This window comes from Labrus mixtus, chromosome 7 (assembly GCF_963584025.1).
Source record: "Labrus mixtus chromosome 7, fLabMix1.1, whole genome shotgun sequence".
NCBI classification, from domain to species: Eukaryota; Metazoa; Chordata; class Actinopteri; order Labriformes; family Labridae; genus Labrus; species Labrus mixtus.
The window spans coordinates 23,197,520-23,214,169 of record NC_083618.1 but is presented as its reverse complement, the minus strand read 5'-3'; the positions used below and the strand labels follow the sequence as shown (position 1 = coordinate 23,214,169).

At 41.8% G+C, this 16,650-nt stretch overlaps 2 protein-coding genes across 2 annotated transcripts; both read right to left on the bottom strand.

Annotated features, from left to right (window-relative positions):
• Positions 1 to 764: 764 nt before the first annotated feature.
• On the bottom strand, positions 765 to 3,978 carry hesx1 (HESX homeobox 1). Its single transcript, XM_061041713.1, has 4 exons — positions 3,585 to 3,978; positions 2,212 to 2,390; positions 1,383 to 1,484; positions 765 to 1,229 (listed from the first exon to the last, which is right to left on the bottom strand). Exons 1-4 carry the CDS (start codon positions 3,706 to 3,708, stop codon positions 1,038 to 1,040), a joined length of 597 nt encoding a protein of 198 aa, XP_060897696.1. The 5' UTR covers positions 3,709 to 3,978; the 3' UTR covers positions 765 to 1,037.
• Positions 3,979 to 6,836: 2,858 nt separating this feature from the next.
• Positions 6,837 to 12,136, bottom strand: LOC132977289 (cytochrome c1, heme protein, mitochondrial). The gene is made up of 7 exons (XM_061041823.1): positions 11,989 to 12,136; positions 9,908 to 10,098; positions 9,599 to 9,725; positions 9,323 to 9,480; positions 9,069 to 9,229; positions 8,127 to 8,227; positions 6,837 to 7,483 (listed from the first exon to the last, which is right to left on the bottom strand). Exons 1-7 carry the CDS (start codon positions 12,067 to 12,069, stop codon positions 7,379 to 7,381), a joined length of 924 nt encoding a protein of 307 aa, XP_060897806.1. The 5' UTR covers positions 12,070 to 12,136; the 3' UTR covers positions 6,837 to 7,378.
• Between the last annotated feature and the right edge of the window lie 4,514 nt (positions 12,137 to 16,650).

The following is a 16,650-nucleotide window of genomic DNA, read 5'->3' as shown; positions in this document are numbered from 1 at the left end:
CAGATTTAGAAGCTCGTAGAAACGGGTGAATTTATTAATTTATTTAATTTTATTTCACCTTTATTTAAGCAGGTCAGTCCCATTGAGATTAAGAACCTCTTTCTTTAAAAGGAGATCTGGCCGAGACAGCCAGCAGCAACAACACAAAGAGACACAAAGTTCAATTTACAAAAAAGGAAACGTGCATTAAAAGAGAACTGTCTATGAGTCTGAAAAATAACTTTCTGGAAGGTCAGCTGTACAGCCAGGCAGGCTGAAATCATCAACATCCTGTAGAATCTGCTTCCAAGTCTTTCATTTTAGATTTAAAAACATGGAAAGGACACCAGCTCCTTGAGTTTCAAGTCCTTTTGCAACAGATTCCAGGCTGAGGGTGCAGAATACCAAAAAGCCCTTTTCCCAATTTCTGTCGGGAATGCCTTGGGGTCCCCCAGGAGGAGCTGGAAAACGTTGCTGGGGAGAGGGACATCTGGGGGCGACTTGCTTAGCCTGCATGAATGGATGGATGGATGGAGGGTTGGACGGATGGAGGGTTGGATGGAGGGTTGGACGGATGGAGGGTTGAATGGATGGATGGATGGAGGGTTGGACGGATGGAGGGTTGAATGGATGGAGGGTTGGATGGATGGATGGATGGAGGGTTGGACGGATGGAGGGTTGGATGGATGGATGGATGGATGGATGGATGGATGGATGGAGGGTTGGATGGATGGAGGGTTGAATGGATGGAGGGTTGGATGGATGGAGGGTTGGATGGATGGAGGGTTGGATGGCTGAATGGATAAATTGGATGGATGGATGGATTAATTGGATGGATAAATTGGATGGATAGAGGTTTGGATGGATGGATGGAGGGTTGGTTGGATGGATGGGGGTGTACCAGTGTATGAGTCTAGGGGGCGCCAGAGCCCGCCATCCTACCCAAGAGTACAACTCACAATAGTGAGTCAGAGCGTTACATTTGCAGTGAACCTCAAAGACACATGGTAGGGCTGCATTTAAAAGTAAACAGTCCATCTTAATATGAGAAACAGTCATCATCTCTCCCTCTCTTCCTCCACCACGAGCTGAAGACGAGAAGCCAGGTCGTGTTCAGCTCGCTTATCCTTTTTCAGTTGACCCGTGATGTCATGTCCGACTTGCAGGTCAGCCACAGCCGTCTGAACCAGCTGCAGACGAGACTCTCTGAGGGAACGCCTCAGCTTCGCCCGCCGGTTCTGAAACCAAATCTAAGAGAAAGAAAGACAGAGAGAGAGAGAGAGAGAGAGAGAGAGGAGAAATCGTCAGACAAAATGGCAGAAGAGCTAAAATCAGAGAACAACACCGCCTTTTATCTAACTCAAGGACAGGTTTTTTCTGAGAGTGCTTTCTGTTGTCTGAACCTGTATTCTGTCCTCGTCCAGGTCCAGCCTCTCAGCCAGCTGCTCCCTCAGCTGAATCCCTGGATAACAGTTCATCTGAAACACCGACTCCAGTACTTTCACCTACAGGACAAACACGGACAAATATAGATTAAAGGGACCAATCAGTGAGATGTGTAGTGAGTGAAATGATAAAGTGACCTTACTATATGATCAGACATTAAGGAAACATGTTGAAGTGCTGGTTTCTCTGACAACAATGCAGCAGCCAGTATGTCCTCCTTCTAACTTTAGATTCTGGTCCTGAATGCTCTGGATTTGTTTGGACCAAAGAAGGTAGGCGGTTTTAAGGCGACCCCCACACGGCCGTTTTGGACGCCCCTCGGTTTGCCAGATATGAGAGCAGTTATCAGGTCAAACCAACAGGTGTTGCAGCGATGGAAGCGGGCAAGAGAACTGGTTCAGATAGAAGTGATTGTACCCGACCTAAAAAGCCTCTGCATGTTTCTAATAAGCTCCATGAGCAGAAACGTGCTCAAAGTAGGATCAATATTGGAGATGCTTTTGAAAAATGGAGAGAGGTTAGAACGCAGAAAGGTTTACAGACCGATGCAGAGCTGGCTAAACACTGAAGCTTCAGAGTCCACCACATGGCAACCTGTGTGAGCATGGACTATAGAGAGGAGGGGGCGGGGGGAGACAGCTCTCTACAATGTTTAGAATTTTGACTGCAGTACCCATTTTAAACACTAGAGGTCAGAGTTACATATTGCTCCTTTAAAAGACCAACGTCACAGTATTATTTTTACTCTCGGCTATCTTACTGACTAAAGATCACTTGTTTTATTACCTGGCTGTTGGTGAAGGCCGTGCGTGGCCTGCGTCCTGCGTACCAGTTTGACGTCGGTCTGGTGGAGCTCGTCTGCTGAGGAGGATGTTGTTGTTGTTGTTGTTGTTGTTGTTGTTGTTGTTGTTGTTGTTGTTTCAAACTCAAACTGTTTCCTCTGTTTTCCTTCTCTGCCGTGATCTCTGGAGTCATGAGGACAAAATAAGATCAAACATTAAAACATCTTTAAAATATCAGAAACACTGGACAGAATCACAATGAAATGGTTAAATATAAATAATCCATTTAAGGAAGAGTTGGGTAAATATTTCAAAATACAAACAAATTAAAATGATTACACAAAACAGACAAACAGGCCTGATAACTGAAGGCTCTACCTCCCATAGTACATTTAGAGACTGTATTTACTCTTTTCTGGGAGCATCATGGTCTAGAGGGGTAATATGACACTATTAGCTCTTTAACATACGATGGTGCCTGCCCATTCAGAGCTTTGTATGTTTGAAAAAGGACTCAGTTCCAGATTTTCTGCAGTCTTACTAGAGCAGCCTGATAAAAGAGAAATACAATAATCCAACCTGGTGGTAAAAAAAAGCGATGGACTAGTTATAATTAAACAAAGATGACTAATTACCAACAGAAGCGTTCCATAAAAATTCCTGATCAGATTTTGGGATTGATGTTTTGATAACAATGTCAGTTTTGCCTGCAAGCTGCAAGCTGTCATCATTGGTGATTTTTTGAGTCTACTGTGGGATGTTGTGCAAGGAAAATGTGCTCATTCTTGTTAGAGCTGCTGCAGGCTTTTCTCACACAAACAAGAATTAAAGAAGCATTTAACCTGCCAGAAAAGTCATGCCCTTTAGCTGAAAGTCAAAAAACACAAATGCAGCGAATTGACTGAAGAAGGAATCACTAAAATAGATTTTTTTAGCGCCCTTTCACCTCGATCGTTTCGGATTCAGGAAGTCAGGGAAGCTAAACGCTGATTGTCTTTGTGACTCTGATTTGTCGCTATAGTGTAAAATTTTACATCTAGCACAGATTGTTAGCTTGACTTTTACCTGCACATGGCACCCTCAGTATTAAATCGCACTCCCTCTCCATGAGCTAATTAATCCTCTTATTTTTACACAGATATGCAAAACCTTCACATTACTCCTCTGAATGTGGAGAGTATAACTCAGCTGTCTCTCTTATTTTCCATGACGCCGCTTTTATTCTGAAGGGACACTAAACATTAAAGTGAATTGCTGTTTAAATTATTGTAAAAACATGATCACAAAGAAGTGATTGTTGTTGTGTATTTTTAATTTCCACAGCAGACCGTCCCTCTTTTAGCTCTCACAGAAGTTTGAAAAGCTGTTGCTCCTCACCTGTCCAGGGCCGATGGAGTTTCAGGCAGTTTTCCGGTCTCTCCAGCTCCAGTCCAAGAATCCTGTCGATGGAAAACGCCAGCCTGTTTTCTGCTTTAACAGGAGCCTGCAAGGCCGCCATCATGTGACTGATAAACTACTCCGGTGATGTAGAAAGCTCCAAGTGTGCTGACAAAACACCTGCAAACAACTCAAAGATACTCAGGCTTCAAAATAAAATAAAAAGGTACCACATATTAATTTTTCCTCTGATTAAAACCTGGTCTTAGAGTTCTGGTGTGGACCTGAGAAGGTAAGCGGATGTTGAAGTGTGAGGAACATGTGAAGCAGCAGGAAGACAAACCGCTGCCTGCTGGTTTTAAATGAGAGAGGAGGATTTACACCGGCCACCAATTAGAAGAAGAATTAGAAGAAGTGGTTTTTCCATGAGAAAGAGACTCCCTGAGGTTCCATACAACGGATAATCTCCGCTCTGTGAGTGTCGGTGTGTAGACTTTATTTATTTTTGCATCAACTCTGCAAAACAGAAGTGTTTGCAAACTTTGCAGGAGACACAAACATCTCGTGTGTGTGAGGACGCGTGTGTCTGAAGGGTTTTAGCGTGCACATCTGAGATTAGCACGAGGAGCGTTTTGAAAAAGGAGGGGTCACCAGAGTGACTCAAAAACAAAGACTGACTGAGCCCCCTTTCTTCTGAGTTACCAAAGGAGAAAATCAGCTGAGTTTTTTCCCGCTCAAAATGCGTCCTCTAGCTGCAGGTCTGTGACCGACTTTAATCTAATAATAACACTCATAATAATAACAATAATAGAAATAATTGCAATCGTAATGATCCGGGGAGATCCCACTAATGCTATTAGGCTAATCTGTGTGTGTTGTGATGCAGATGAAGCTGGTGGCGTGTGAATGCATGGGGAAGCAGCGGGGAGGAAAAAGCTTTTCACAATAAGATGATCTGCTAATGAAGGCCTGAAGCCGCTCTAAACCAACAGCACACTTGTTTATTTAACTCTGAATGAAAGGGAGGATGTGTGTAACGATGTGATGCTACAGGCACAAGGGAAGTCAATTTAAAGTCAACCTAAAGAGCGACTCGGGGAAGCAGACTGCTTCACTTTCTGTGACTAACATCAGATCGTTATCTGACTTTTTCTCTGGGTGTTCAGGCTGCAGCGAGGACGGGATTTGTTTTGCAGATGTTAAAATACATCTTTCATACTCATCTTTTATGTAATCAAGGACTACTGACTGGAAGAAACAGCTTCCTCCATCAGGGCCCTGAGAAGAAGAATCTGGTAGAATCAAGTCTCTTCTTCTAAATCACTCCTTCAAACTCACTTTTATAAACTTGTTTTTACGTTATTTCTTTAAAATGTTATCTTCTTCTTACATGTTAACTCATTTCCTATTATTCTTTTTATAATTTTATCCTCAGTGTCCTTTTGTTGCCTTCACCGCTCTGTTATGGGGCTAACAACAGCCCACAAACTGACCCAATGAGGGGAAATAAAACACCTTAACACAGTCAAAATGAAGTGATTTTAATAAGACGCAAAATAACTAAAATGTTAACAAAAGTCAACAAAGGACTGAATCATCAACACTACATACAAACCCTGAGTGAGATGAAGAAGTCGAGATCTCGAGAAAAACAACTGACATGTACTCGTTATGGCGGTAAAGCCGAGTTAAATTAAGTGTATACTAAGCATGCATGAACACTTAGGGCTTCACTATTCTGGAGAACATGATTTTTTATTCAGTGAGTAGATTTGCATGTTTTTGAATAAAGCATTTCCTTCCTCTTTAAATGAACTATGAACCATTTAGGACACGGAGACAACAAATTGGAACCTAATAAAAACTAAAGTAACAAACCAGCTTTAAAAATGAATTAAAACTAAACTGAAATTTAAAACAAACCAACCAGCATCCATCACCCTTATGTCTACCAAGGCAGTTTTTCCCCTATGTGCACCTAGCAGCTGTGGTGCACCGAAAGATGACCACTGCTGCAGATTTTTTAAATTTTCTTTAGGTGCTTCCAAATAAATTATTCATTTTCTTTGGTAAAATTCTGACTCCTCTCGTCTTTTGCCATTACCCACGTGCCGGTTTATGACAATAGGGTGGTTTTTGGTTGATTTCTTTTGTCCAATAAATGCTAGTAATTATTTTAATGACCAGAATTTTATAAAATTGCACACAACTAAAGCATTGTTCCACATCACCACCGCTGCTGCACCTCAAACTTGAAACACTGCAGTGTCCCGACGCTTCCTCTTCTTTTTGCTTTGCTGACTTTCATTGACGAGCCGTCATGCATGCGACGCTTAGCAGGGCCACAAGAGTGAGCGCTGTCAGATGGGGCCCACTGAAGGAGGTTTCCTACTGTCTATGAAAAAGTTTGCATATTGCTTTGGTTTAAGTTTGTAAGCCCTCAGGGGGGCCCCCTACTCGATCATCATCGACTGAATGAACATCATGCTGTATTGAAGAGGATTTGAACCTTCAGATTAATGGACCATAAATTAGGTGAGGAGTAGGCTCATTTTCTGGCAGGCTTTTGCACAATCGCCCTCTGCTGGCCATTAGAAGTAATACATGTTTTAGTCAGCTGGCTTCACTTTAAAAACTAATATGCAACATCAAATCAAATCTAATTAAAGCAGTACTTAAAATGAATCCATTTCCAGACAGCAGACAAACTACGAGCTTCAGCAGCATCATGGAAAGTATTTAAACTCACTCGGCTGAATTGACTGTAGATGTCCCGTCCAGAGGATGAAGGCTGAACGTATCAAGGTCTGTTAAAACTTCATGAAACACAAAGAATCAAAACTGGCTTTCTTTACACATCTTGTAAGAAAAATGAGTGCCCTCATATTCAACGGATTCTTAAAGTCCTAGTCTGCTGCTGAATGAATTATAACTTCAAAAAAAGAGTCGACCATAAACAGGTTTATTTAATACTTACATGACAGGATGAGATGGTCAGACCACTTTTTGAATGTGTCTCGTCTCCAGAATCGACTCCTACCCCTTATTTGACTAATACCCTCTTTCTTTTTTTTCTTGTTTTAATCTGAAGAAAATCAATAAAAAGAAAGTACCCCCCTCCCCGCACCCCCAAAAGAAGAGTCAATCATTCACAGGTTTATTGAATATTTACAGGACAGCTTTAGAGGGTCAGACAGAAACAGGTGAAATGTGTGTATGAGTGAGAACAAAACAAACCCCCACACAGGACAGTTTCCTTTAAGATAATTTATTTTGTACAGTAAAACAGACGTTCAGAGGCTGCGTTCCATCCACCGAGTGACTCCGTGGAAAAGACAAAAGAGGATTTACATAAACTTTAGAGGGCAACCTTTCCCCAACGCTCCCGTGGTTATCGAGTATTTTACAAAGATGGGTAACCAATCAATCATTGAGACAAAGTTTCTGATAGCAGATGTCAGGACGTGGAACTGCTAACGGCGATGACTCAAAGCAGATAAAACAAACTTTTGGGAAGGGTGCGTTCAAGGATGCCACAACTCTCTGACTGACGCGACCTTGTCACAGGATTCGCTCCACCACGCCAACGACTAAAATAAAGGCATTTCTCTGTAGCAATAAACATCATACTCTTATTACTCTACCCGCTCTTAGAAAGGCATGTGTGAGTGTGTGTGTGTGTGTGTCGGTTGTTCTGTCTGCTTGTTCTCTGTGTGAGGTGAGCGTTGTGGCGTCGTTGAACGCAGCCCTCTCCGGTGGTATTTAGGCCCAGGTAGGGGTGCGTTTGTGTCCGTTTACTTGGGAGGCTTGTAGGCGATCTTCCTGCTCTTCAGCACGGACCATCGGTGTCTCTTCATGTAGTAGATCAGAGGGACGAGGATGGCCGAGCCCATCAGCAGCTGCAGAGGAAACCACAACCGAAAGATTAACTCCAAAGCAACTTTCATGTTTACAGCCTGTTTTTTTGACCATCTCTGTGTGCTCAGACTGCCTTTTATTCATCATGAAGGGGGTCATGTGAAGACCAGAGACCCTTCCTTTGGGGGTGGGACATGTTTCTTTGTTTAAGTGGAAGGACCTGAAGGTTTCATCAACATTAAAGGAGATCTATTATCCTCACTCTCACCATTAATGATGTCAGTCTGGGACACCGACTGAGAAGCGCTGTGAGATGTGCAGCTCAAAAACATCTTTATTTATCTGATACTGGCGTCAGTAAAATCTCTCATTTCAGCCTCTGCCTGAAACGCTTCATTTCAGCTACTGTCTCTTTAAGACCCCCTCACCACATGCCTACTCCAACAACATGTGTAACTTGTGTTTAAAACTTAACCGAGGTTTAGTATAGCCATCCAACACCGTAAAGTTATATTTATGGATTTAAATATTGATCAGCAGAATACATCTCCTTCAAACATCTGGAAACTTAATTTTCTTAAAATAAGAATGAGAAAATGTTTTAATTCCCCAAAGTAATGTGTTGTAAATAAAGAATATTGTACCTAACCTCAGGTGTAGTAATAAAGTGTGTTTGTGTCGTACCTTCAGTCCCATGCGTTTGCGCTGGTCGTGCTCTGGCTCTGCGGCCCACCTCAAGAAAGTACAAACGTCTTTAGCAACCTGACTCATGGTGGCTGGAGTTCCTATGAAAAAAAAACAACAACAACAATCAGCACAATGTTTTATTTTTACTGCAGCATTTAGCATTCATAGGAACCCTGGAGTGATAAGTCTTTATTCTTCTCTTATCTAGAAGATGAAATAACAGGAAACTTCAGAGAACTTTAAGACACACTAATCAACACATTTCACACTGACATCCAGAAGTTAAATACATTACAGGGTCACCCCAACACCTGAGATGTCATGAAGATATTAGAAAGAAGATGTTGATGTGACACACTGCTGTAATAGAGGAAATGATTGACTGTTTGGGAAAGAAGCTTTGGACCAGTGGTTCTCAACTGGTGGGCAAAACGGGGGGCAAAAGTGGGTCACTGAGCTGTTTTCAGTTGGTCACAAAGGTGTTCCTGGAGAATAAAGTTGTCTAACAAATATATGAAACTTTGTTTGTTCTGTCGCATGTTTTCTACAGTCTGAGGTCCAAACTGCACGGGGGCGGCTGTGGATCAGTGGTAGAGTCAGTCCTCTCTGTAGTAAAAGGTCAGGGGTTTGATCCCAAGCTCCTGCAGTTACATGTCTGTTTCCTTGAACAAACACTTAACCTTCATGCATCACTATGGACATTTTTGTCCTACTTACTTAAGAGGGTAGTAAATTAAACTGATGCCTGAGGGTTAACCCCAAGTTGCTCCCGCTTGCGTCAGCAGCGTATAAACGTGTCCGAATGGATTAGTTACATCTGATGGTCACTTAACACGTCGTTCAGATTGAAGGTGAAAGCCGCGTCTGCACAGCTCAGTGTGTTTTTACTGCACCAGACGCAGATTTGGTACATATCATACACAGTGCACAGTCACTCACCATCATCATACTCCAGCACCTCGTTGTAGATGGGTGGAGCCATGCCGATGGCCTGTCCTACAAAGTATGGGTTGTAGTACAGTCCCTCTCTCACCGCCACTCCTGCTGGAGGTTCGCAGTAACCTGTCAGCAGGCTGAACACGTAGTCTTCTCCTCCGTGTCTGAGTGAGTGAGACACAACAAGTCAACACCAAAGATTTAAGAAGAACTGTTGTCACACTTTTACTGTGTAGGTTTACTGTTCGTTTTGTTACCTTGCATTGACGATGTAGCTGAGGTCAGGAGGCAGGGCTCCGTTGTTGGCGGCCCTGGCGGCCTCAGGGTTCGGGTAGGGCTTAGGGAAGTAATCCGAGAGCTTCCCTGTCCTGGTGAACATCTCTCCGCTCTCATCAGGACCATCCACCACCTCAACCTGTACACAACATCATCTCTTTAGAGGAACGCCTGACAATAACAGAGGACACAGCTGGGTGGCACCATCTACTGGCAGGACTCAGTAATGCCTGCTAGACCCACACACAAAGACCCACCTCCTCAGCGATGGTCTTGACCTCCGCCTCTGTGTGCGACACTCCCACCAAGTTCCTGAAGGCCAGGTACTCCATACTGTGGCAGGCTGAACACACTTGCTTATACACCTGGTACCCACGGCGAATACTGCAGGGACAGGCGGGGGGAAACAAAGCGTTAGGGGTTTTCATTTAGGGGGGGATTATATGTTTAAGCTCTACAAACTGTAAAATGAAAGGTGTGTCAGAAGCTTTGAGATTCACAAAAAAAGTCCTCTGAGGCTGCAAAACTTTTAGTGTATTTGGATAATGCGCGTCTGTCCATCGCACCTGGCGTGATCCAGCGACGACAGAGGTCCCGCGTGGCTCCATGGGTAGTTAGGGGGGTGGAGCTCCAGGTCCGAGGCTTTGACAGACTGGTGCAGCATCAGAGCGAGACCCGCCCCGCCGGCTGTGACCACGCCCAGAGTCGACAGGGCAACTTTCTTACTCCTCGACAGGCTGGCAATCGACATGTTGGCCTAAAGGGGAGGAAGACCACGAGGTTCCAGTGAGTTACTGGACATCAATGTGAAGGTGACCATTAGAGACCCCCGATCACTCAACAATCATGAGTAATGAGACGCTGACGCTTAACAAAAAACTCCCAAGAAAAACAAAACAAAGTAATTTCTTAAGAGAAGGAGGAACAGAGTGTGGTAGTGGTAGTAGGCGATGAAGATAAAAAGTCTGAAAAGGTTTGAAAATGGAATTTTAAAACATTTTGACTTGAAGATACAAAAGAATCAAATATTTTGAAAATGACAAAGTGAAGACCTGATGAACATAAAAACAGAAAGCATGATTTTTTTTTTGTGCTTTAGTGACTATAAACCCAAACCTACTGGATTAGATTTTTATCACAATGTCCTTTCTTTACTGTGGTTTTATCTTATGAAACTGTCCATCACTGTTCTGTAACCAGGCGTTGGGTGTCACATGACGGCATCCCTGCTTCAGTGTACACACACACACACACACACACACACACACACACACACACACACACACACACACACACACACACACACACACACACACACACACACACACACACACACACACACCTGAGTGTTGAAGATAAGTTGAGGAAGGGTGCCCAATGCTCACCGGCATTAATAAATGTTAGGCTTGTTTGTAGGAAGTGTAATCCTCAAGGTAATTATCATTATTGAAAACTACAAAACAACGCAGACTAAAATAAAAACGAGGTCTTTACAAAAAAAGACGTAACAAGCTAGAACTGTACTGTGTGTTTACAAAACTTACTGAAATAAAATAAGTTGTCTTTGACAAGCACACCAAGTGATACTTAACCTCTCCTTATGATCCGTCTCACACGTCGGTTTTAGCTTTAATTTGAGCTTGCTGCTTTCCCTTTCTATCTGATACTTTTCAAGAACTCCCTTGGATTATGATCTTAATATGCATTGCTTAGTTTGTCCCTTACAAAAGGTAGAAGTAAGCAAAGCATATTAATATAATAATTCATATTCAACAACTTCTTAACGTCCTGTCAATAAGCAGTATTAAAGAGGGACATCTCTTAGTGTATGGCCTATTCGCTACATACTGTAGTTATGTAGAATAAGGTTCTAATAAGAGCTTAATAATGACTATTATCTTGTTAATAAGTAACTAGTTAATTAATATTGTGACCTTAATTGACCGAATTCGTTCATCATCCAGATAACAGCACATGTACAGTTTCCATAATGTCGCAGAGCGTTATAACAAAGGTCATGACCTCAGCTGGAGGTAACATTTATCAAACAGAATAAGAGCAAAGCAATATAAAAAAACCTGATGACGTCTGACGTCAACGGAAGTCCTCACAGTCCTTGAAATGCTAACCCGTTAGCCGTCTGTTCATCTTTAGCCGGTGTTGTTCTCCACAGAGTGACTCTTAAAATTACGGTTTAGGATCAGGACTGAAACATTCACCATCACTACCATGACACACACACATTGTCGTATGTCCACACGGGCAGTAAAGATGTTAAATATTGTTGACCTGGTCAGTCGCCGGCTGGTTGAGACGGCATCATAAGTTAGCTTAGCAGCTAGCTTCCTTTGCAGAGCTTCAGCACTCAAGTTGTAGATATCTCAAGGTGTTTGTTTATGAGGCAGTAAATTCAGCTGAGTCGTTTTCTTCATCAAGAGGAGGACGAGTTAGCAGAAGAGGTAACGCCACAGCAGTTGTAGACATTTTAAAAACGTGTGGGAACACGAGTGACCTTGCTTCCCCCCTCATTGACTGACACCGGGCTAACGTTAGCTTGGTGCTAGGACGCCCCGCAGTGCCGCTTCGTTGTGGCCACGAAGGAGAAAACATCAGCGGGGGTGAATAAAACACTCATCCACGTACTCACCGTCTGGGTCTTGATAGTTTTCGATGTGCCGAGGAGAGCCCTGCAGCTCCCCGATAGCACCACGACTCGTAACGCCGCCATCTTCTCTGCAGTTCTCTGAGCTGAAAGGTGTTCCTGATTGAACCGGCGTAAAGACTGACACAGAACACTTCCGGTCGGAGCCTTCAAAATAAAAACAGACAGCGTGACGTGTCCTGCATACCTGTCTGAAGAATAACACAAGGACACCTTCCCATCACGTAATGCACATATTACGTGATGGGAAGGTGTCCTTGTGTTATTACACACAATAATAAATAATAAATAAATAAATAATAATAAACTGTTCGACCCCAACTGCTTCTAATAATTTAGATCATCAGTACTCCCCTTTAATCAATCAATCAATCAATTTTTATTTGTATAGCGTCAACTCATAACAAGTGTTATCTCGAGACACTTTACAAAAAGCAGGTAAAAGACCTTACTTATTGCTATGTTACAAAAAGCAGGTAAAAGACCTTACTTATTGTTATGTTACAAAAAGCAGGTAAAAGACCTTACTTATTGTTATGTTACAAAAAGCAGGTAAAAGACCTTACTTATTGCTATATTACAAAGACCCGGCATATCCATCATGAGCACTTTAGCAAAGCAACAAAAGATATAGTGGTAGGAAAAAATTCTTTAATCATCATTGTGTATTCTAAGTCCTGTGATTTCTAAGGGTTTGCATTATGACGGTCATTCTATTATCATTACAGTGCTGTCCCTGCTAATTGTACTCCTACTTTAACCATTATTATCAGCCATATATCTGTATGAACTGTTATTGTTATTGTTGTCTGTTTGTCTCCATCTCTCTCTTTCTTTCTTTCTTTCTTTCTGCCTCTCCCTCTACCCCCCTTGCTTTTAAAAAGGGTTGATAGTTCGATTCCATAGGATCCTGTTTGTGCATGTGTGTGTATTTCAGCCTATGTCTGTGTAGCATGTTTAGTAGACAGAGTGTAAAAAAACGAATTTCCCCTCGCGGGATCAATAAAGTATAAATTATTATTATTAGCTGTCAATTCTGACACCTAAAATATCTGTCAGGATGTGACCTCTGAACTCTTAAATATTCAGCATTAATCTCTTGATTTCTAAAAAGTAGTCTAATTTTAATACCATAATAAAACAGAGTGGATGTAAATCACATTCCATAAATGAATCCTCTCTTAAGACAAAAAAAAGGCAAAAGGAATGTGTGTTGAATGTCACAGTTATATCATCCTGAACTCTTGTTTTGAAAGTTGCACTCACACCAACCGGAAACCCAAAGTCAAGCTTATTCCGGCTAACTGTACGAGAACTTACACAACCTGAATTTACACAACCGTTTTTTCCGCATTGTTTTGTAACATTTTACTAAACAAAGTCAAAACACCAGAGGACGAACCGCTGTTTCGTCGATTCTCTGTGTTTTAAGATAAATTCACTCCTGATTATTTACAATAAAGGGGATTTAGTCGGACTGTGACGTTAAGTCTCCATCTAGCGGCAGTATTTTCTTACGCCGTGTTTCGAGGGGAAACAAGGACAGGAGCAGTAATTCAAACAGATCTCCAATAGCTTTTTGAATGAGAAAACTTTATTGAAACCACCGAACAATTGACAACATTTAATTATAGCATAACCACATTTTAACATTTATTTTCACTTAAACATGTTATAGGCTAGTCTTACACTTGATTTATTCTGTATGTATGTGTGTGTGTGTGTGTGTGACTCTTTTAATTTGAAAAAAAAAAAAGACAACATAAAACAACTGTTTTTGTTATTCCTTGAGTAGGCTAGGACCTATTAAATAAACCTTACTTTTCATGACTGAATTGATAGAAAATTGTGAAACAAATCACACTAGAAAGTTCCCTTTGATTTCTATTCTTGAAGTAACAGTCTCAAATATGAAAAAAAAAAAATAACATTGCTGTCTATCTGCAGCTTTTGGGCCGTTTTATTTCAAATGGGGAAATCTAGGAATCAATCAGTCATGTTCTTTAGGTCAGTACATTTCGGACCAAAGTAGACTAGGCCCATATTTGTTTTTCAATGCTAAAACATTACGATCAGGCTTGTAGCCAACAAATACAGAATTTAAAGTATAAACCAAATGTAAGTTTGGACAGTAGGCTCATTAACTCTCCCATACAAACTTGTTAAAATGAAAGATTGCTTCATATAGCCTACGATTTAGTAGAGCCTGTAGGTCTACTGATCATGTACATACAGTATACGTACTGTGATTAAAAAACAATAATTCAGGAAATAGATTAACCTTTGCTTCCTTTATTGATATTCAAAAAGCTTTTGATTCTGAGACCTTCTTACAGTCAGGCTTCTTCAAACAGGAATTCACAGAGCCATACAATCAATCTAAAAAGCTGCTGTTGCCATGTGTCAAGCCAAACGAACATACACTGAGTGATTCCCCCACACCCTCAGGGGTGAGGCAGGGTGACGCTTTATCCCCAACCCTGTTTGCTATTTTTATCAATGACCTAGCCAGGCAGGGAGAAAACACAGCTGGGGGTGGGGGTGACATGGGGAGAAGTCAAACTAAGCGCCTCGCTTTATGTGGCACCTCCACTTACATATGAACAATTTACTTGTGTTCAACATTTGAACAGCTTTGTTCCTGCAACACAAACTCATAAAGGATCAAATAAAATACTGACACAAAGTCGAAGCTGTAATACCCGAGTCATCCAGCAGATGGAGGCACTGCATCAAAAAACACACAAACCAGCAGCACAAACATGAGGGTTACACTTAAGTCATTTCAATTCAAATCTATGAAAAGCTTACAAATAGAAACATGCTGTTTAGTTTCTGGATCATTTTATTCATGTTTTCTTTAGAGCCAGGACAGTGAATATATTCAGAAATCAGAGAGAGAGAAAGAGAGAAAGAGAGAGAGAGCGTGTAGACTGACAGGAGCCACAGGTCGGATTCAAACCCGGGCTGTTTTCAGTCTCCATGTGGCTGCTTCGAAGACTGTGGCCTCCGTACATGGGACAGCGGTGCGCACACTACCCACTACCGGTCCCCCTTTGTTTGATTCATGTTTGTGTATTTTAATCCTTTTTTATTACATGTTTTGTGAATAAATGTCTTGTGAAAGACGAGCAGATTATTTTAGAATATTCTTCTTTCTGCTCCTTTTCATTCAAGATTTGAGAATTTATGTTCGTAATTAATTGTTTAATTTGGTCGATGAATGAAATACACATGTAAATAAACACAGAAATGTTTGCCAGATTCTACAACAGACTCTCAAACATGGAGTCTGCTGTAAATTCTTTAAGGGATGTTTAGAAGCCGTCAACACGCTGTCATTATTATTTTTATTATTTTGGGTGCTAATTTGACGATAATCCAAATTTTAAAAAAAGGAACAGCAAAAAAACAAAAGTTTGACTCTGCTTTCCTTCTCTAATTATCGACAGGCCTTCTCTTAGCATGACAAACATGATAAAACAATCGAAGAGGAACTCATCTTTAATCTTCAAAAAAACAAAATAAACTTCATGTGGATTTTTTTAAATGCTAAGCTGCATGTCCACCTTGCATTTTTTCTTTTCTTTTTTCAGTTGTTTTCAATGAGTAGAGAGCATTCGCAGAAGAAACCGGGCGCCTGGAGAAAAAGCGCAGCGCCTAGTGTCTATTTTCCGAACGTTCCACCTTTTTTTGTGGGGGCTGCTCCGAGCACTCAAATTCAAAATGTTTCATTTTCCAGAAAGGCGTTGTTGTCTTGTCCCCTCATCCTCCTCGCTCTGTGTCTGATCGGGAAATAAACGATTTCAAATATAAAACACGCAGTAAAAAGTAACAGCGATGTCAACAGACTGTTGTCATGGAGACCGGACGGACGTGCAGCGCTTTTCTTCTCAGCGCACAGTCAGCGCTTTCTGCTCTGAAAAACACACCAGGTGGACACGGGGCGTTAAAAACTAAACTTCTGTCAGACCAGCGGTGTGCCATCCTTCTGAAGACACGAGGAGGAGAACAAAAAACAGAAGATGAATAATGAAAGAGGAAACATCCACAGCCTGAAATATTCAGAGTCATGAAAACACAGAGCTTGTTTGAATGAAGTGAAGTCGGTTGCGAGTGTAACCGCAGATGGATGTTTGCTGTCTGACAGCAGGTAGGTAATAAACTATTCATCAGCTCCAGCAGAGACTGTCATCGCCTGTCATGTTTGCTTGACGGGGAGGACGTTTCTGTCGTGATGTCTGCGGGTACGTGCTGTGCATTCGAGCGCTCTGAACGTGCAGCCACATGGAGACTGAAAACAGAAATCGTAAAGGCTTATTATTACAAAGGAACAGAGTCAGGGGTCGAGATGATAAAGGTACCTTACTATATGATCAGACATTAAGGAAACATGTTGAAGTGCTGGCTTCTCTGACAACAATGCAGCAGCCAGTATGTCCTCCTTCTAACTTTAGATTTTGGTCCTGAATGATCTGGATTTGTTTGGATCAGAGAAGGTAGGCGGTTTTAAGACACCCCCATACGGCCCGTTTTGGACGCCCCTCGGTTTGCCAGATATGAGAGCAGTTATCAGGTCAACAGGTGTTGCAGCGATGGAAGTGGGCAAGAGAACTGGTTCAGATAGAAGTGATTGTAGCCGACCTA

What these genes read in the sequence shown, in the direction of transcription:
- hesx1 (XM_061041713.1), bottom strand. Translation starts at nt 3,708, where the DNA reads ATGATGGCGGCCTTGCAGGCTCCTGTTAAAGCAGAAAACAGGCTGGCG. An exon ending in ACTCCATCGGCCCTGGACAG is followed by an intron (nt 2,391 to 3,584) that starts GTGAGGAGCAAC and finishes TCATGACTCCAG; the next exon opens with AGATCACGGCAGAGAAGGAA. An exon ending in CGGCCTTCACCAACAGCCAG is followed by an intron (nt 1,485 to 2,211) that starts GTAATAAAACAA and finishes TTTGTCCTGTAG; the next exon opens with GTGAAAGTACTGGAGTCGGT.
- LOC132977289 (XM_061041823.1), bottom strand. Translation starts at nt 12,069, where the DNA reads ATGGCGGCGTTACGAGTCGTGGTGCTATCGGGGAGCTGCAGGGCTCTC. An exon ending in AGCTACATCGTCAATGCAAG is followed by an intron (nt 9,230 to 9,322) that starts GTAACAAAACGA and finishes TCACTCACTCAG; the next exon opens with ACACGGAGGAGAAGACTACG. An exon ending in GCAAACGCATGGGACTGAAG is followed by an intron (nt 7,484 to 8,126) that starts GTACGACACAAA and finishes TTTCCTCTGCAG; the next exon opens with CTGCTGATGGGCTCGGCCAT.